The sequence below is a fragment of the Dothidotthia symphoricarpi genome (assembly GCF_010015815.1).
Source record: "Dothidotthia symphoricarpi CBS 119687 unplaced genomic scaffold P153scaffold_12, whole genome shotgun sequence".
NCBI classification, from domain to species: Eukaryota; Fungi; Ascomycota; class Dothideomycetes; order Pleosporales; family Dothidotthiaceae; genus Dothidotthia; species Dothidotthia symphoricarpi.
The window spans coordinates 202,540-221,327 of record NW_022985019.1 but is presented as its reverse complement, the minus strand read 5'-3'; the positions used below and the strand labels follow the sequence as shown (position 1 = coordinate 221,327).

The 18,788-nt window shown below is 51.3% G+C and overlaps 6 protein-coding genes across 6 annotated transcripts; 4 read left to right on the top strand and 2 right to left on the bottom strand.

Annotated features, from left to right (window-relative positions):
- Positions 1-597: 597 nt before the first annotated feature.
- Positions 598-4,281, bottom strand: P153DRAFT_386446 (HSP70-domain-containing protein; the record flags this gene model as incomplete). Its single annotated transcript, XM_033670530.1, has 2 exons — positions 598-1,359; positions 1,411-4,281. The coding sequence occupies 2 exons, from the start codon at positions 4,279-4,281 to the stop codon at positions 598-600; spliced, it is 3,633 nt and encodes a 1,210-aa protein (XP_033522709.1).
- A 1,369-nt stretch (positions 4,282-5,650) lies between these two features.
- On the top strand, positions 5,651-7,032 carry P153DRAFT_367487 (glycoside hydrolase family 18 protein; the record flags this gene model as incomplete). Its single annotated transcript, XM_033668286.1, has 4 exons — positions 5,651-5,664; positions 5,714-5,997; positions 6,056-6,083; positions 6,150-7,032. 4 exons carry the CDS (start codon positions 5,651-5,653, stop codon positions 6,928-6,930), a joined length of 1,107 nt encoding a protein of 368 aa, XP_033522708.1. The 3' UTR covers positions 6,931-7,032.
- Positions 7,033-7,612: 580 nt separating this feature from the next.
- On the top strand, positions 7,613-13,356 carry P153DRAFT_341875 (multidrug resistance-associated protein 1). Its single transcript, XM_033665944.1, has 10 exons — positions 7,613-8,020; positions 8,096-10,775; positions 10,839-10,999; positions 11,068-11,171; positions 11,311-11,340; positions 11,395-11,432; positions 11,493-12,410; positions 12,464-12,532; positions 12,594-12,685; positions 12,757-13,356. The coding sequence occupies exons 1-10, from the start codon at positions 7,745-7,747 to the stop codon at positions 13,006-13,008; spliced, it is 4,620 nt and encodes a 1,539-aa protein (XP_033522707.1). The 5' UTR covers positions 7,613-7,744; the 3' UTR covers positions 13,009-13,356.
- A 326-nt stretch (positions 13,357-13,682) lies between these two features.
- P153DRAFT_386443 (uncharacterized protein) lies at positions 13,683-14,270 on the top strand (the record flags this gene model as incomplete). Its single annotated transcript, XM_033670529.1, has 2 exons — positions 13,683-13,898; positions 13,950-14,270. The coding sequence occupies 2 exons, from the start codon at positions 13,683-13,685 to the stop codon at positions 14,268-14,270; spliced, it is 537 nt and encodes a 178-aa protein (XP_033522706.1).
- Positions 14,271-15,484: 1,214 nt separating this feature from the next.
- Positions 15,485-15,916, bottom strand: P153DRAFT_34758 (uncharacterized protein). The gene is made up of 2 exons (XM_033666178.1): positions 15,693-15,916; positions 15,485-15,641 (listed from the first exon to the last, which is right to left on the bottom strand). Exons 1-2 carry the CDS (start codon positions 15,814-15,816, stop codon positions 15,517-15,519), a joined length of 249 nt encoding a protein of 82 aa, XP_033522705.1. The 5' UTR covers positions 15,817-15,916; the 3' UTR covers positions 15,485-15,516.
- On the top strand, positions 15,755-18,409 carry P153DRAFT_34700 (uncharacterized protein). The gene is made up of 3 exons (XM_033666147.1): positions 15,755-16,029; positions 16,224-16,962; positions 17,016-18,409. Exons 1-3 carry the CDS (start codon positions 15,880-15,882, stop codon positions 18,104-18,106), a joined length of 1,980 nt encoding a protein of 659 aa, XP_033522704.1. The 5' UTR covers positions 15,755-15,879; the 3' UTR covers positions 18,107-18,409.
- The last annotated feature ends 379 nt before the right edge of the window (positions 18,410-18,788 follow it).

Here is an 18,788-nt window from a genome sequence, read left to right as displayed (position 1 = left end):
ACGTAAGGGGAGGTTCTCACGCGCGAATGTAGTTACGAGCTAAGAAGGAAGAAGCCTAGGTGAGTCTAGTGCGTTTGCGCCTTAGATTCTTGGCAAACCCACTAAGCGTTTGCAGTGGTATTAGGGGTACTAGCCTCTCGCTACTCTTCCAACAGCTGACGGTAAGTTCATTGAGCAAAATCTACATGTTGTTGCGCTCTTTTCTGAGGAAACGAAGGAGGAAATAGTGCCGCGGGAATCTCGACGTGGTAATGTTAGTAATCCAATATTGACTCGCGCAGATCAGTTGTATGGTCTCTGGGCTCTACACAAAGACTAAGATCTGAACACGTCGCAGCCCTCCAGCCCAGAACATCGAAATTGGGGCGCCACAATCTCTCGAACCAGCTACAGCTCGTCGAATCACCAGCAATTGCATAGACTTTATGTTACGATTCACACTCTTAGGTGGGAAGAACTTCTCAACAAAATCTATTTTGCGGAAAACGATTCATTGCGTTGTGCTTCTACGATGTATGATAATACAGTTTCCTGACGAAAGCTGGGACAAACCCAAATCACACCACGTCGACACGTAGCCTTCGAGCTCTCAGGATCTCATGTTGGCTCATGTCCCAGTGTCAACTCCGCCGCCTGGCCCCACAACTCATCGTCATCGTCATCTTCTACATCACTTGAATCAACTGCCTCTAAACAACATGAACCACAGAACAACGCATGCTGAGAAACACATGTAGCAGTGATATCCGCATAAAGCGTCGCGGCAGTTGGCCGATCCTCCGCTTCTTCATCAAGCATAGCCCGAACCCATTTGAACACTGCATCGTCTTTTGCTGAGCCTTTGCCACGCAAGGTGCTAGCCCATTTTCCTAGATTCGATCCGTTTGCATGAAAGTGACGGCTCCCACTGCGCTCCGTAAAGAACTCACGCATTGCGTCTACTGTCTCTCCTTTGAGCACAGTCACCATTTCGAAGAAAACGCATCCCAGCGACCAGACATCCGCCGAGGAATTGCGCCTTTGGTAACGCATTACCTCGGGAGCAGCATAGATAAGTGTCTTTCCGGAATCCGCGGTTGTAGTGGATCGGGAGAGATGTTCCCAGTCGAGCGCGATACCAAAGTCTGTGAGGAAAACTTTATCACCCTTCACTAGTATGTTTTGTGGTTTGATGTCACGGTGACGAATCTTGATGCTGTGGATGTACTCTAACGCATTACTGAGGCAACCGAAAAAGCTCCGGAGAAGAGAGAGTTTGTCTGGTGAATCACGCGCCAGTTTATAATATTCGTATAGGTCGCACTGACCGACCGGGACCATGATGAGTGCGAAATATTTAGGGTCGGTGTAACTTTGTACCTTCACGGTGTCAACTTTGTTTGTGAACTTATGAAGTAGAGGCCTGCTTACCAATTCTATGCAGTGACGGTGTTGTACTCTTTTCAATACTCGTAGCTCAACAAGAAAGCTTTTGATAGCGTCTTGGCTCACACCCCTTCTTCGCCGAAAGAGCTTCCGAGCGTATTCACGACAGCTCACGGTACTCATGACTTTGTCGACTTGTCCGTGAGCTCCAGCTCCAAGCTTTGCGACAACTTGAAAGGGAAGGGGTTCACCCTGCCCGAAGTGGGTATGTGTACGATTGGAGTCTATTTCAAACAGCAATGACTTGGACAGAACCGCGTGCTGGTGTTCAAGAAAATGTGCTTTTGCCGTTGGCGACATTGCACTTGGCAGAGACATCTGCGTAAATGGAAACCAGATGTCTGTAATGCCTTGGTCGATGAAGAAGTCCAGCATATCCAGCTTATCGATCAAACGAAGAACGGTGTATAGTCGTGGAACCATGCTCCATGAAAGTCTGCCGACATTGGCCAGATAGGTAGACATACACACGAAGTCGGCATCTGTGTAAACAATGCTCTCTACCTTTGGCTTGGAGAACAGTTCCGACATGCCCCTCGCAGTAGATTGAGGTGTCTCCGAGCGAAGCGTGCTTGACTTGTTGGAAACATTTGAGACACTTGGTACTCGTGCAGGAGGCGAGCAGGGTTGTGAGAATATGTGGTCATTGTCGAGTGATGGTTGCGCAATATCTTGCATTTTCTCGACAGCTGTATCCACGGCAAGCTCCTCATTCCCTACGAGTGGTTCGAGATCGACCGTAATACCCACTGGCGACGACCCCAAACTGGATCGAACATCCAATTTCTTATCGCTTCTAGCCTCTGTAGCTGGAGGAGTACTCAAGTCGGTAGATGACGGAATCATTGAAGGCGAGCGCGCGTTACTCCGCTCCTCATCGTTCACCTCCGTTTCGGATTCTGTTTGCGATCTCACATCATCTGCGCCTGTCTTTTTTGGCTTTTCTGCCATGTTCACAAGGTGATCGAAAACTTCCTCCGTTTCCTTTTGCTCAGCCACGACAGGTCTCTGTTCGGTGCCTGAATCTACAGTAATTTCTGCGAATTCCTGCAATTGATGGAGTTTTGCTGTGTACTCCGAAAACGCGGCGTCATTGTTCTCATCGAGCCACACTAAGAGTCTGTTCGCCAGATGGACCTTTCGGCAGATGATGTCTGTCTGGGGTTGCGAGCCTAATCGATCTAGCAAAGCAAATACGTACCCTTCTGCTGCATTCTTCGCCTCTATACGTCTCTCTTCAGTCTCATCAGCGATGTTGAAGCCCGCAGCTTTCGCCTTCAATAGCACCAGGTCTTCCATTGACAGTCGATCAGTGTCCAGGCAAGGTACTTGTATTCTGACGCCGGTTGCTTTGTCCAGGACGTGGATCTCAAACTCGTTATCTTGATCACAGTCCACGGTTACCACCATCTGCGGGACGTTGTCCCAAAGATGTGAAAGAGGTACCACTGACTTTCCCAGACACATGTTATACATCGTGTGCGCGGACTCCCCTTCAAAAACTGACACAAAGAAGCTTTTGTTATTCTTGTCATCCTCTGTGAGAGTGAAGGTATCCGCCTTTTTTGTGGGAATGCTAGTATTCCGTTGGAGAAGTGGAGATATGATTCCCTCTCTTGTCCCAATACCAATCGTGAACGGCACGACATCAACAAGAAGCGTCTCGGCTGTGGATCGCGAGGAAAGGTCGCCGGACAGAATTGCCGCTTCGAATGCGACACCTCTCGCTGCAGTCTCGTCTGGATTGAGACACTTGGCAATATCCATGAAGTTTAACAATTCGGACACACGGTGTTGCAGCTGAGGTGTCCTCGAAGAGCCTCCAATTACGATCGCCACGTGGATCCTTGATTTCTCGATACCAGCGTCTTTCAATGCTTGCTTAATCGGCACAAGACAGGCTCGCAGAGGGTCGCTAAAACATTCTTCTAGGCTTTGCCGTGTGAGAGTCCAAACAAAATCGTGTCCGTCGCACAACTGGTCGATATATACAGTGGTCTGTGTCTGCGACGACAGCTCTTGTTTCGCCTTTTCACATGCAGTACGCAATCTACGAAGCGCTCGAGAATCTCTAGTGAGATCGGAGGATGTTTCACGTTTGAAGACATTGGCTGCATAGCGAACCAAGCAGGTATCAATATCATCTCCTCCTACATCGTTAGCTCCGGCGATGGCCTGAATCTCCACTACGCCATGTTCGAGGGTGGCGATAGCTACATCCATACTCCCGGCGCCGAAATCTGCAATTAAGATGTTTGTTTTATCAACCGGCTGCTGTTTTATCATGTAATCCAAACAAGCACCAACAGCGGAGCCGAGTAAGCGAAGGGGCTTGATGTCAGCTATCATGGCAGCATTGCTCACCGCATGACGTTGAATAGAACTGAACGAAGCTGGAACAGTGATGACTGCACTCATCGGATAGTTACCCAAGTAACGTTGGGCATCTCTTCTGACTCTACTCAGCAATATGGACAGCACCTCCATTGCGGTCATGGTCAGTACGCCGCCGCGGTGCTGAACAACAAACGTGGGACTACCGCTTGCATCTCGTGCAACTCGGAATGGAAAACCTTTGATCATCTGTTGGGTTTCGGGATCGTCGTATTTCCTTCCAATGAACCTGAGGGCACCAAAGAGGGTATTCGTCGGATTGGCGCTAGCCTGGTTCTTAGCTGCCGCTCCGATTAGGCGACCGGTCTTCGTGAAAGCAACATAACATGGCATGAATGACTGGCCCTCGTGTGGAACGATTTCGGCCCTGTCATTTCTGAAGACGGCGGTACAGATTCTTGCCGTTCCCAGATCGATCCCAATGCTATAGCCGGTACCATCTCCAAAACCGCTTGGCCCCATCCTGCTCGATGGGTTCCTGGATGGCAAATGACCGAGAACGATGCATTTACAAGATTCCGATTGACCAGGTTGTAAAAGACTTTGAGTTTAGCGAGCAGTGTGTGATGGACGTTGGTCATCAGCCTTAGGATCGCTGGCTTGCGATATTCTTCAAACCCAACAACGCGATGCCAGGTGACGTTGTTCGAAAGTGGACATCTGTAGCAGGCCGCAAGAATAAGGCGGCGCCCAATTTTGGTTTGGTATGACTTGATGGTGTGCTCTATATATTCTCGAAGGTCGTGATCGGGTGAGGGGCACCTGCCCGTCGAGGCGGCTGAGGCTCGCAGGGTCTAGCGTTGCCCCATCATTCCGTGAGGGGCGACTCGAGTCTTTTGCTACAATTACGTTGTTCCTTGTTTTTGATGGATGTCCTAAAGTCTCCATGAACTTGTAATAGTTCACGGCTTTTTGGAAATCTTCGTCGAAACAGCGGTTGAGTACAGAAATTATCATCGAAGTAAAGCACTGCCTTGAACAGACGTCATGGGGACAACATCGCGACGACAACAATAACATTGAAAAAGATATCGCACAGCACTGTTGACCGAGAAGATGTAACCCTTCATTCAATCTGTTGGCATAACAAAAGCCCCCGGGAAAGTGGCTTCAAGAGAAGCAACAGTTGTCGGCTCAATATACAGACAAGGCTGGATATTTAGTCACGTCATGCTCGTTGAGCGACTGACTTGTGATTGGACCCCCCAAGAGGTGGTACCCTGTGATCGTTTTGCACTTTCGACTTACGTTCAACCTGGCTCAGAACGCGCTTTTCTGGTGGGCTGATTCCGTTTCGACTTGACACAATACACGCTATAGTTGAGCTAACGTCTACAAGCTGTGACTATCATCGTTCATGGCGTGATGGCTATATTTCTTCTCCCTAGGCATGCCGGTTTACTCTGGTTTACACCTTTCCATGTCTCATTTCCGCTTCGAGCGGAAGGCGAGCGTTGTGATAACCAATAGCATTTGTGCAGACATGGAATGATAGGCTACTCAAGGCTGATGTATCCTGTTTTGTACCTACAGCATAACATACGCAAAAGCTTTGAGGGTCTCCTTGTCAATAGACAACCAACGGCAAGGCTTCACGTTCACTCAGCCCCATTTAGGTCATACACTGGATGATTAGTAATCAAGTGATACCATTGGTGAATTGTTCTTGCCATTTGACGCTCCACTGAACACCCCTCCGTTCTCTATTTAACAATCACAGAATCTCAAGTCCATTCGTCCACCTAACAACATGTCGACTCCCCGGCTATGTTCAATTCTTTTTTGGCTCTGCTGTGTGATACCCGTTCTTGGCACGAAGCCAAACTACATCATGTACCTCACAGGGTAAATCATTCCACTCTCAATTCTGCAATCTGTTCTAAATCTCTCCTAGCCAGCACAATGTCGTCCCTGAGCCTGCACTCATTTCGCAAGTGACACATGTCGCTCTGGCTTTCATGCAGTCTGGCATCTTCAACAATCCTGAGCAAAATGAGTGGCCACTCTTCACTACGGTCGAAGAAGTACGGTCCAAGTTCTCTGAGGGTACGGCTGTCATGATTGCGATTGGGGGATGGGGTGACACAGAAGGATTTTCCAAAGCAGCGAAGACGGAAGAAGGGAGGAGGAGGTTTGCGAGGAAGGTTGCCGAGATGGTTGAGCGGACAGGTGCAGATGGTATGTATTCCAGAATACCATCTTCTGCAGGGATTGCGCGTTGACATGTTGAGGGTAGGGGTAGATGTGGACTGGGAGTATCCGGGGTAAAACCACCCCATCCACGTTCACTACATCAACATCCTCCAAGCAACACCACTGACGCATCCCAGCGGCAACGGCGAGGACTATAAAACGCACCCCAACGCCGAGAAAACCTGGCAAATTACCGCCTACCCACAACTCCTCGCGGAAATCCGGGCTGCCATCGGGCCAGAGAAAATCATCTCCGCAGCTGTTCCCGGCCTGCCACGCGATATGCTAGCTTTCACCCCATCAACGATACCCAGCATCATGCAGTCGGTTGACTTCCTAAACGTCATGACATACGACCTGATGAACCGCCGCGATAACGTGACGAAACACCACACCGGCGTGCAGGCGTCGCGCGAAGCAATCACCGCATATGTCGAGTGCGGGGCGCCAGCTGAGAAGTTGAATCTAGGGTACGCGTTCTATGTGAAGTGGTTTCGCACGGCGGAAGGTGTTGATTGCGCGAAACAGCCCGTGGGATGCGCGACTGAACTTCTCGAGGACCCTGGAACTGGAGCAGATTTGGGCAAGACTGGCGGGTTCTCGTGGCACGATGAGGTTCCGTCGGAGTCGGCGACGTCTTTTGCGCGTGCGATGGAGCGTGGAATGTATGATGGGGTCGGTGGGGGACATTACTATTGGGATGAGGAGGAGCGGTTGTTTTGGTCGTGGGATACGTCGTTTGCGATGGAGAGGAAGACTGAGCTGCTGTGGGGGGAAAGAGCGCTTGGTGGTGTGTTTGCGTGGGGGTTGGGTGAGGATGCACCGAAGTTTGAGCATCTGGAGACATTGAATGATGTTGTTCGAGGTTTGACGAAGGGCGCGTTGAACGGGAAGGACCCTGAGAGGAATGAGCTCTAGGGGGTTGTGACTTCTGAGTAGCGACTTCTTTCCAGTTACGGAGGAAAAAACTCAAATGTTCAAATCCAGCTCTTCAAGTTGATATTAAATCTGCTTCAAGTAATTCTTCAAAATGCCTCACCTTCTCTCTCTTGACTTTGACATTTACGGTTGGAAGCAGAAGGCAATATCTTATACAAAGTTCAGTCTCTCATTTTCTTGTCAAAACAGCAGATGAACTAAACAAGAAACCAGTCGATGTATTCCGTTATTGTGTTGTAGTGGCTGATAGTTATACTTATGCATATCGTAAAGAGAGACAAGATGTGCATGTCGGTAGTAATTAAAGCTTTTGCCTGGAAGATGAGTAGTTGAAATTTGCCACAGTGGGTAGGCTCAACTGTTTTGATGGTTGAACACTGCGATTTTCGTCGTTGCTGCTGTACAGGCTGGAAGGTTGGTCTGGTTCAGTTGAGGCTACAATAGTCAGATGGACGAGCACGCATGTCAGACGAACTTCCTCAGTGCCCTTAGTAATTTGCACATTGACTGCACATTGACTGCACATCGCGTTTATGACGTTCTCGCACAGACGTTGATATTTAATGTCGACTTGGCAAGGGATGGCGAAGAAACGCAGAAGCTGCGGAACATGCAGCGCGTCGGAGCTACGAAGAGGCTAAACCCGAGCAATGACGATTAGTCAATGATAGCTTCGACCCATCTAAAAGTGCCTTCGCGTCGTCTTCCGAACGTCGCGCCTGATCTCGCCGTTCGACATCAACTTTCTGCTTTGCCTCTGTGACACAGAGACAGCATCGCATCGACACGATCAATGCAGGGCCAGCAGACTCCGTTCCTGTCCTTCACGCCGCTTGCCCAAGGCTATCTCACCGCATCCAAGCACGACCGGCAGCCACTATGCGGTAACAGCGAGGGTTGGGGGCCCATCAGCCCGATTCGTTATGACTTCACGCCATGTTTTCTCGATGTGTGGATAGCCGTCGTGGCCGTGTGGGGGATCGTGGGAGGTGCAGGCGCGTTGTGGTATCTGTTCAGGAAGTGTTCGCCCCAGCCGGTTAAGCGCAATTGGCATTTCTACGCAAAACTGGTACGCCATGTGTCCCGAACACGTTGAGAATGCTTCGTTTGTGTTGACAGCTGCTAATCATGTCCACGCTGATAGGCTACCCTCGCGGCTCTCATCGCCACAACTGCAGTGCAGGCAGCACTCCAGGTCCAATACCTCAAAGACGTCTGGGCTGGCGACTTCCGCTTCTGGACCTCTATTGCCACCATCTTGTCGCTCGGTGTCGTCTTCTACACGCAATATGTCGAGCACTCGAGGTCGCGCAACGCTAATTGCGTCGTGCTCTTCTTCTGGCTGTTTCTCCTCATCGCATACGCCGTCAAGCTCCGCTCGCTCATCGCGCAGAAACTGTACGAAGATCATGTGGCATATTTTGCAGTCTTCTGCGCCAGCGTAGGTCTGGCTGCCGTCGAGTTCGTCTTGGAATACTTTATTCAGAAGCGGCTAAGCGACTACGACGCCCTAGGAGACGACGATGAATGTCCCTACGAATACGCGGACGTCTTTTCCGTCTTGACTTTTGGCTGGATGACACCGTTGATGAAGCGTGGCTACAAGACCTTCCTCACCCAGGACAGTTTATGGAATCTTCGAAGACGCGACACGACAAGACACACTTCAGAGGCGTTTGAGGAGGCTTGGAAGATCGAGATGGAGAAGAAGCATCCGTCGTTGTGGCTGGCGTTTTTCCGTGCGTTCGGTGGTCCGTACTTCAGAGGCGCTGCCATCAAGACCGTGAGCGACGTCTTGAACTTCGCGCAGCCGCAACTATTGAGACTTCTGATCAATTTCGTCGATTCCTACCGTACTGGTCATCCTCAGCCTGTAGTGCGCGGTGCCGCTATTGCACTTGCCATGTTTTCTGTATCAGTTTCCCAAACTATGTTTCTTCACCAATATTTCCAACGTTCTTTCGAGACTGGCATGCGCATCAAGTCCTCCTTGACCGCTGCCATCTACTCCAAATCGACGCGTTTGTCAAATGAGGGTCGAGCATCCAAGTCGACTGGTGACATCGTCAACTACATGGCTGTAGATACGCAGCGACTTCAGGATCTCGCTCAGTATGGTCAGCAGCTTTGGTCTGCTCCATTCCAAATCGTCCTGTGCATGCTATCATTGTACCAGTTGGTTGGCTACAGCTGTTTTGCAGGTGTGGCTGCCATGTTCGTCATGATACCTGTCAACGGAGTAATTGCGCGATGGATGAAGACGCTGCAAAAAGAGCAGATGACGAACAAGGACGCACGTACAAAGTTGATCTCCGAGATTCTCAACAACATGAAATCGATCAAGCTATATGCTTGGACTACAGCGTTCGCCACCCGCCTGAACCACATTCGAAACGATCAAGAACTGAAGACGCTTCGCAAAATCGGAGCCACCCAAGCCATCTCCACGTTCACATGGTCCACAACTCCATTCCTTGTGTCCTGTTCGACTTTCGGTGTCTTCGTTTGGACACAGAACCGTGCGTTAACTACTGATATCGTCTTTCCTGCTCTCACGCTTTTCAATCTGTTAACGTTCCCTTTGGCCGTTCTGCCCATGGTCATTACAGCGATTGTGGAGGCCAGTGTTGCTGTGGGTCGCATCACCAGCTACTTAACCGCCGACGAGCTCCAAGAAAATGCCGTTATCCACGAAGAGGCTGTGGAAGACAATGGCGATGAATCGGTTCGCATCCGCGACGCCAGCTTTACCTGGAACAGGAACGACGAGCGTGGTACTCTACACGACATCAACTTCTCTGCTCACAAGGGAGAGCTTGCGTGCATTGTTGGCCGTGTGGGTGCTGGAAAGTCATCGCTTTTGCAATCAGTACTAGGCGACATATGGAAGCTAAAGGGGGAAGTCGTTCTTCGAGGCAAGACCGCTTACGTTCCGCAATCTGCCTGGGTAATGAATGCGTCTGTCCGCGAAAACATCGTTTTTGGTCACCGCTGGGATCCTCATTTTTACGACAAGACTGTCAAAGCATGCGCGCTGCGCGACGACTTTTTGCAACTTCCTGATGGCGACCAGACAGAGGTCGGCGAACGTGGAATCTCTCTATCTGGTGGACAAAAGGCTCGGCTTACCCTTGCTCGAGCTGTGTATGCTCGCGCAGATGTCTATCTTCTCGACGATTGTTTGTCCGCTGTCGATCAGCATGTTGGAAGGCATCTGATCGACAATGTTCTTGGACCTAAGGGCCTCCTGGCCGGCAAGACGAGGATTCTCGCGACTAACTCCATACCCGTATTGATGGAAGCTGACATGATCTTACTGCTTCGTGAGGGTAAGGTTCTTGAGAGAGGCAGTTACGACCAACTTATGGCAATGAAGGGGGAGATTTCAAACTTGATCAAGGCATCCTTGAACGAGGACCAGGACGAAACTAACAATAGCCACGCATCGGAAAGCGTCATGAGTGACGAGGGATCTACAGTGTACGGCGGAAGCCCGGCTTCGGAAGACGATGAGCAAGACCAGGCCGAAGTTGAAGCTGCGCAAGAGGGCGCTGCTACTCTTGCGCCGTTGAGACCCGGTAACGGGACGGCTCGCAAACACAGCTTCAACACTCTTCGCCGTGCCAGTACTGCTAGTTTCAACGGAGCTCGTGGCAAACTCACTGATGAGGAAGGGGGTGGATTGAAAAGCAAGCAGTCTAAAGAATTTTCTGAGCAGGGCAAAGTCAAATGGTCCGTGTACGGAGAATATGCAAAGACGAGCAACCTTGCAGCTGTCGCGATCTATCTCATACTGTTGCTTGGAGCACAGACAAGTTCTATCGGTGAGTGACACGATTAACTCGTCGCGGTTTCTTCTCTTTGGAGTAAACGCTAACATCCTGCAGGAGCGAGCGTTTGGCTAAAGAACTGGTCTGAAGTTAATCAACGGTATGGCGGCAACCCACATGTCGGCAAGTACATCGGTATCTACTTCGCTTTTGGTGTTGGATCTTCTGCTTTGGTTGTGGTGCAGACGCTGATCTTGTGGATCTTCTGTTCGATCGAGGTAAGCATGCGACCACACCCCTGACATCGCATTCATCAGGATCGTGCAATGCTGACCTGACATCTCAGGCCAGTCGGAAGTTACACGAGCGGATGGCCTTTGCCATGTTCCGCTCACCGATGAGCTTCTTTGAGACGACTCCTGCAGGACGTATCCTGAATAGGTTCTCAAGGTACGTTTTAAACATGTCTGGTAACGGGCATTTCTCGCGAGACCCACCCACCAAAACGTCTCCCGCAAACGGTCATCCCGAGCCTCCTCCTTGGCCTATCCTGGGCGGAAATTTTATCCCTGCTAACGTCTTTTTCCAGCGATATCTACAAGGTAGATGAGGTTTTAGCGTGAGTGAAACCCCCATGCGACTCATGTGTGAACGAAAACACTAACGCAATCAGCCGTACTTTCAACATGCTCTTCGTCAACACCGCCAGAGGTATGCACTCCCCCATGTCGCTTGGCTGTGTAACATTTGACTGACCGACCGGATCGTTAGCCGGTTTCACCCTCGTTGTTATATCCGCATCTACCCCGGTCTTCGTTGCGCTCATCCTGCCGCTAGGCGCGCTTTACCTTTACATCCAGAGATACTACTTGCGAACATCGCGGGAGCTGAAGCGTCTCGATAGTGTCAGTCGTAGTCCTATCTATGCGCATTTCCAGGAGTCGCTGAGTGGTATGAGCACAATCCGTGCCTACAGCCAACAGAAGCGCTTCGAACTGGAAAATGAGTGGAGAGTAGATGCTAATCTGAGAGCCTACTATCCGTCTATCAGCGCCAATCGATGGCTTGCTGTGCGATTAGAGTTTATCGGCTCTGTCATCATTCTGGCATCTGCCGGCTTCTCCATCATATCCGTGGCGAGCCACAGTAATATTTCAGCGGGCATGGTTGGTCTTGCGATGTCTTATGCGCTTCAGATCACACAGAGCCTCAACTGGATTGTCCGACAAACCGTCGAGGTGGAGACAAACATCGTATCGGTGGAACGTGTACTTGAGTATGCTGCTCTACCTAGTGAAGCGCCAGATGTCATCTCCAAGAATCGGCCACCGATTAGCTGGCCATCTCAGGGCGGTGTGTCGTTCAACAACTACAGTACCCGATACCGGGCAGGTCTCAGTTTGGTGCTCAAGAATATCAACCTCCAGATCAAGCCCAATGAAAAGATTGGGGTTGTTGGTCGCACGGGCGCAGGCAAGAGCTCGCTCACTCTGGCACTGTTCCGCATCATCGAACCCGCCGAAGGATCCGTGAGCATTGACAACCTGAATACGAGTTCAATCGGTCTTCTTGATCTTCGTAGACGACTAGCCATCATTCCTCAAGATGCTGCGCTCTTCGCGGGTACCGTGCGAGACAATCTTGACCCGGGTCACGTTCATGACGACACAGAGTTGTGGAGCGTTTTAGGTATGCAACTCGTACTTTTTCCTGTTGTGTAACTATCGCTAACCATTCCAAAGATCACGCTCGTCTCAAAGACCACGTTTCAGGTATGCCAGGAAAGTTGGATGCCCAGGTTCATGAAGGAGGTCAGTCATGCGTCCCCATTTTCCGTTGCGATTTCCTGGCGATAAACTGACAGTCGACAAGGGTCCAACCTCAGCGCTGGACAGCGGCAGCTCGTTTCGCTCGCGCGTGCTCTTCTTGCTCCCAGCAACATCTTGGTTTTGGACGAGGCTACGGTATGTCATTTCCGCCAATTATGTTCGATCTTAACGTCGGTGTGCACTCGTGCTAACACTTGCTTCTGCAGGCTGCCGTCGATGTCGAGACCGATGCCATGCTACAGACGACACTACGTAGCAGCATGTTCCGAAACCGCACTATCATCACTATTGCGCATAGGATCAACACTATTCTTGACTCTGACCGCATTATTGTGCTAGACAAGGGCACGGTCGCTGAATTTGATTCGCCTGCAGAGTTAGTAAGAAGGAAGGGCTTGTTCTATGAGCTGGTGAAGGAGGCAAATTTGCTGAACTCGCTTGACATATCGCAGTCGTAGGTTCTGTAAGAATTGCGTCGTGGAGTGGTGGGCCATGTGAACGATGGGTCGATACTTGCGTGAAGAAAGGGGAGGGTGGAGATGTTCCTCGCCTAGGCTTGCGGTAAGCCTGCAAGGCGTGTTCACCGCCTGCATGGCTTAGAGATGGCGCAGAAATTGCAGATGTGGCGCCGTAGTGTCGAAATCGGACCGTTCGGTGTGCTACTCCCCCCACGACGATGCTATATGTTGTATAAGCGATTGTTGCACGGGAGGGTACGACAAGGCTGCTTGGTTCGTTACGGCCGAAGGAATAGATTGAAAGGATGACTGGCTTGTATATAGATAAAATGTATTCGAAACTGCAACTCGTTAATCCCTTTTTTCACTTCGTCAATCCCAATGGGTGGAGATGCACCGGACTCTGCTCCACATTAACGCATACAGACACGCTAGGCCGCCGACTCAACCGCAGCGGTCGATATCTAGAACATCTCGCCAACTAGCCTGTATACGCATGCCCACACTATACAGTTGCCAAGTAATTGCCTGCATCAGCCGTCCGCAAAACATGTACGTAACCCCCTGTCTGCATGCGGGATTGCTGTACGTGATTCTGAAAGCGGGTGGCCTAGCAAGGATATACCCGTCCCACCCCGCGAGCAACAGGTTTAGCCCACGCAACACCCCAACGCATGGAGGTAGCCACCATTACTGACGCATTTTCGCGCTCCTTCTCGGTTGCCGCTCGGGCGAACGCATGGCCAACAATGCACAGAATAAAACTCGTGCGACACATACATACCAGTGCCAGTACACCGACCGGACGCAGTGTCAGCAGCACAGCAGCAGCAGCTGCGTGGGGTGAAGCGGTGGAGAAGAGCGTACGGCCGCAAGACGGCGCACGCTACGTGCATTTTTACACACTGTGGGCATGCACGGTGGTCGCTGACGCGAGCCAGCCGTTGCAGATGCGAGATTACATACCCACCGTCAACTTTTGTTGGTTGGACGCAAGCAAGTATCCAAGTTGGGCCGTCGGATCAGTCTCTCGCCTGGGCAGGCGAGGCGGGGCGAGGGAACGAGATATCCGCCCGTACGTAGGCAGCCAAACTACTGCGCGATGGAAACGCGATGGTGACGAGATGAGACGAGATCACGCCGAGATGAGATTGGATGGGAGGGGGGAGGGGGGGGAGCGGGAGCGATCGTTGTTTCTCATCTGCGTTTATCGGTCTACCGCTGACCGGGGTTTTGGTCGCGAAGAAAAAAGGTCGATGTGATTGTGGGTGCATGGTGGGGCCAATCAGCGGGGATGGACAGTTGGTCAGAGGGGATGCGGCGTAATGGGTATGTAATGATGGGATTTGGAGACTGGCGCGGCTTGCGAATTTAAAGAGGCTGGTACATATGGGAGAGCGCGCTGCGCTGTTAGTTGTAGTGAGAGGCCGATGAGGGACTGGTCGGGGTACCCAGTCTTGTCCAGAGATGGCGACATGAAATCCGCGCAATGCTGTAAGAGGTAGCAAGGAACATCCTGCTTCACACGTCGCCGACGTTGGAAGCCAGTATCGATACTTTTCGGCGCAGCAAAAAGGGCTGGTAATTGCTTGCTTGCCTGCCTTGCTTGGTAGTGGTGTTTTGCGCTTTTTCGTCTCGCATCGATGTGTCCTCAAGATGAATCTCCTCCCCACTCCCCCAGGGGTTGCATATCCCGATTTAGGTTGTACGGCCCACATCAACGTCAGATTGGTGTGTGATCACCGGGCGGCGGTTAGGAAGGATGGTTCCGGACGGGGCACGCCATGTGGCGCCACATGTCCAAATCTCTGCAAGGCGATGCTAGCGTATGTACTGCTACCCGCTCACTTTCTCATCGCGAGGAAAACCGGATACTGGACGCCAGATGTGGTTACAACCTGGCGGGGAGCACAGCTCGCGGATACGGGAACATGCCTGGATCCTGGATCTTGGAGACCGTTTGAGGCTTTCCGCCTCGACGGCTGTTGTCGATGCTTCCGCGCTGCACGGTTCGGGGGTCCATCGGTCAGTGTTTGCTGTCAGGAAGAGAAAAAATAGCTGTTGTCCCTGGTCGCTCAACGGGTATGTACTTGGAAACAAAGATGAGGGTGCTGCAACACCGTCTTTTAGACGAGATGGATAAGAAGACCTTAGGTATACATAAGGTGTCAAGTCCAAGTCTATACAACCCGGTACTATCGTACCTATCCTTCCTGTTAACCCGTTCCCTTAGCAGTTGAACCCTGGGTTAGTTGCTTGTTTGAGGCTCCGCTTTACCTCGTGACATCTAAGATCGGCACTGACCTTGAATGGGCGTTTGTGTTACAACTCCATTACACCTCGTTGAGCTTGCTTTGGCTAGCGCCACCGACGTCTCGTACCTTTTTGGGCTGTGGCGGATCCGTCAACTGCTCCAGAACACTTGGAAATACCTTACCCTTCTAAATCCATCAGGGACGGAATTCGAGCACTGGAACCACGGTCTATTCTTGCTTTTGCGGATTCGATTCAATTTATTTCCGGGTCCCGGGAACACTGCTCGTTCAGGTAAGCACACTCTGTGCGGGAAGTGTAGGGTGCGGTCAATGGACCGTCCTCACGATTACCATGCATGCGCATGACGAACGGCTGCCCTGCCCATCGATCAGACCACCTGAGGGAATATACCTTTTGCTTTTGCTGACCGTCGTAAGGAGCAAGTGCAGCGACTACCTTACTCAACCCCGTTTCCAGAACCCAGAAACCAGAAACGAGAAACCAGCAGGGTCTCTGTATGCAGTCAGCTGTTTGAGAAGCAGATTTGCTCATTAATTCGCAATCTGCGGCTGCATCTGTTACTCGGAAAACTGTCGGTAGTTGGAGCCTTATCCAATGGCCAAGTTCAAGGCTGCAGGCCCACTGGGCGTTTCGAAGGACCGATCACTTGGTCCGTCTGGGCATTGGATGGACGCACAAATAAACGACTTCGGAGAGGATCCTTTTGTGTTGACAGAAGACGGCGACTTCAGCTCAGAGTCTAAGGTGCGTGGTGCGTTTTTCTTGTTCAGATGTCGTTAGACTAGGCTTCGTCCCCCGCGCTGCCGAAGCGCGTCCGCCAGTGTTAGCGTGTGCGGCTACCCCAACCGTCGGGACGGTAGCGTTTTCACTGGTCATGGCAACCGAGCTTTTCATATGTGCCCCCATATCACCCACAGTTTGGCTGACATACGATGCAGCATACACCAACCGAAACCATGATCAAAGACGTTGTGCAATGCAATGAGATTGCTCTTCCCACACCTATTGCTTCAAGAATGCCGCTTGGCAAGATTATCACCGCCGATGGCCGGGAGCACGCTGTCTACCAGCCCATTCCTGGCTTTGAACACCTGTTCAAGCCGCAGCAGCAGCACTTCCAGGGGATTGAAGACTCGCGAAAGACGACTCCAGCACCGCGTAGGCCAATCAAGACGCAGACAACAAGTCAAGTATTGTCACACAACACTCTCAACGACCATTCTCACAACATCAACCAAGAGCAGGATGCGTCTGATGAGAGCACGCACAAGTCGACAACCAAAAACCTGTCTTCTCCCAGGAATCCCAAGTCAAAATCTCTCAAGAGAAGTCGATCTGTTGCCGACGAAACGTCTCGCCCTCGTCCAGTAGTGCGTGACGAGAGTGAGGAAGAAGATGACAGCCAAAATCTCATCGCCACAAGCGAGGAGTCGTACACATTCTACATTGGTGACTTTGAGAAGCTCAAGCAATTTCTACGACGCCGCTTTGACGAACTGACGATGAAGCCTCTGCGCGGCATCATCACGCAGTGGATCAAGCAGTTGGAGCCGAGGCGTCTAGGTGCATACGGCAGGTACCACAAGAAGCTTCCATCCGAGGAGGCGGACGAGATGACGCCGCCTTGGTGGCCACGTCATGTGCACTACAACGAACCTTCGCATCTCGCCAAAACAGGTGAGTCACGTTGTCTGCATTCAGCATTATTTCACAGCTCACACAATTTGCAGACCTCTTGACCCTTGCCGTGGACGTCATGCTTCTTCACCGCCGTATTGACGAAGTCAAGCGTAAGGGCTCCTGGATTGCAAAGCTGCGCCAAGTGGCTCTGTACAACATCGAGACTACGCCATCCGAGCACTTCTCGTCATCAAAGGGGTCTAATTTCAGTGATCTAATGCGGGATCGCGCGCTGAAGAGCATCCTGCCTAGTCTCTTTGATGTGGCCTCGTCGTACGAAGAGCATCTCGCCATGTACGATCTGTACGAGGGCGCCGACGGCACAGATCCTGGGACGGGCAAGTACCACACCTGGCAGCCGATTTCACGACCACCCCGACGACCTGCGCGGATGAAGCGCCGTCGTGTCGACAGAGCGAGCCCCATGCTACGGACAGAGTCGAGCAACAACGCTTCTGCAGATGATACCGAGCCCGATGACACGATGGTGAATATGTCTCGTCGCGCTTCGTCGACGCAGTCAATAACTATCAAGGCCGGGACTTGCACACCGCCAATCCAGTCGAATGTGGCAAGTCCGCAACAACAGCCGTGGAAAGTCGGATCGCCCGTTGCTGTCGCAGCACAACCAGTGTCTGCTCCTTCCCAGCCGCAACAGAACTACTACCTGACTGGGCCCATGCCAACACCCAGCTCGTCATTTGACGATGTGAAAGGCGGCAACCATACCATACCCAGCCAGCACGAAACGTACCCGCGATCCACCATGACATCGTTCAGTCAGCCCATGCAGTACACGAGTAGTCACGCCAACTACAACACCCATCTATACCAGCCTCTCACTAGCACAAGTTCGTTCTCGCACTCAGCGCCATCATCGTTCGCTCCCCTCCCTGCACCGGATCTCGTCAATTCCTTCCAGATGGCCATGTTCGACGGTCCATACTCGACGCAAGTCCACCAGGCGTCGTTCTTACCACCAATCGGTCAGAGCAATACCCATGGATACCCGTACGAGTATGACACGATGTTCACACCCACAACTATGAACATGACGGTGTCGCCGACGGACGTCCACACGGGGTTTCACGGCCTGCCTATGGACTATAACACTAATGGCCGGGGATCGTTACATCACTGAACTCGTGCCTTGTGTTGCGCTTGTTGTTTTAGATTGTATTTCCTACTCTGTATCTCTCATATCTTCGCATCGCACTTGCACCAACGCAAGACGCCAGCCAGCCATGCATCTCTTTCACCATATTCAATGTCCAGCGTTCTCGTCTGGCGTTCCAGCACTGCACCTTAAACCTCATACCAACCAACCAACCAACCCACCCATCCACCACAGGGGCAGCGTTTGCTTCGGCATTCTTCCTGGAACGTCTTCTCCTTTGCCATTCATTCCATTTGTTTTATCCAGTTTCATTATTTGCTTCCTATTTTTTCATACGCGCGCTTACTTGCTTGCTTACTTATTTCATCCATCTATCTTTTCAACAACGATTTTGCATCTCGCACGCTACGCTACGCGATATACCCTCACGACACGATGTTACGCCGCTTCACGAACCGCATTTGCAAATGACAACTATCACAACAACGACGACGAGATTAACACGACAAGGAAAAATCATGGCGACACGGGTGTGTCGCTTAATGGGGAGTTTTGGGAGTGAGGTATTGGGGGTTTGGGAAGGGGGGGTTGGGGGGTGTATAAAATGGTGTGTGTGGTAATGCGGAGAGGATGGCTGTATATGTTATCTCTTCGTGGAGAGGAGAGGGGATGAATGGGATGGTGATGGTGATGAGGATGATGATGA

Excerpts from the sequence above, each read along its gene's own strand:
- P153DRAFT_341875 (XM_033665944.1), top strand. The coding sequence starts at position 7,745 with ATGCAGGGCCAGCAGACTCCGTTCCTGTCCTTCACGCCGCTTGCCCAA. Across the intron at positions 8,021-8,095 it reads GGCATTTCTACGCAAAACTG|GCTACCCTCGCGGCTCTCAT; the intron begins GTACGCCATGTG and ends CCACGCTGATAG. Across the intron at positions 12,533-12,593 it reads TGCCCAGGTTCATGAAGGAG|GGTCCAACCTCAGCGCTGGA; the intron begins GTCAGTCATGCG and ends ACAGTCGACAAG.
- P153DRAFT_34758 (XM_033666178.1), bottom strand. The coding sequence starts at position 15,816 with ATGAGCAAATCTGCTTCTCAAACAGCTGACTGCATACAGAGACCCTGC. Across the intron at positions 15,642-15,692 it reads TGCACTTGCTCCTTACGACG|GGCAGCCGTTCGTCATGCGC; the intron begins GTCAGCAAAAGC and ends ATCGATGGGCAG.
- P153DRAFT_34700 (XM_033666147.1), top strand. The coding sequence starts at position 15,880 with ATGGCCAAGTTCAAGGCTGCAGGCCCACTGGGCGTTTCGAAGGACCGA. Across the intron at positions 16,030-16,223 it reads ACTTCAGCTCAGAGTCTAAG|CATACACCAACCGAAACCAT; the intron begins GTGCGTGGTGCG and ends CATACGATGCAG. Across the intron at positions 16,963-17,015 it reads TTCGCATCTCGCCAAAACAG|ACCTCTTGACCCTTGCCGTG; the intron begins GTGAGTCACGTT and ends CACAATTTGCAG.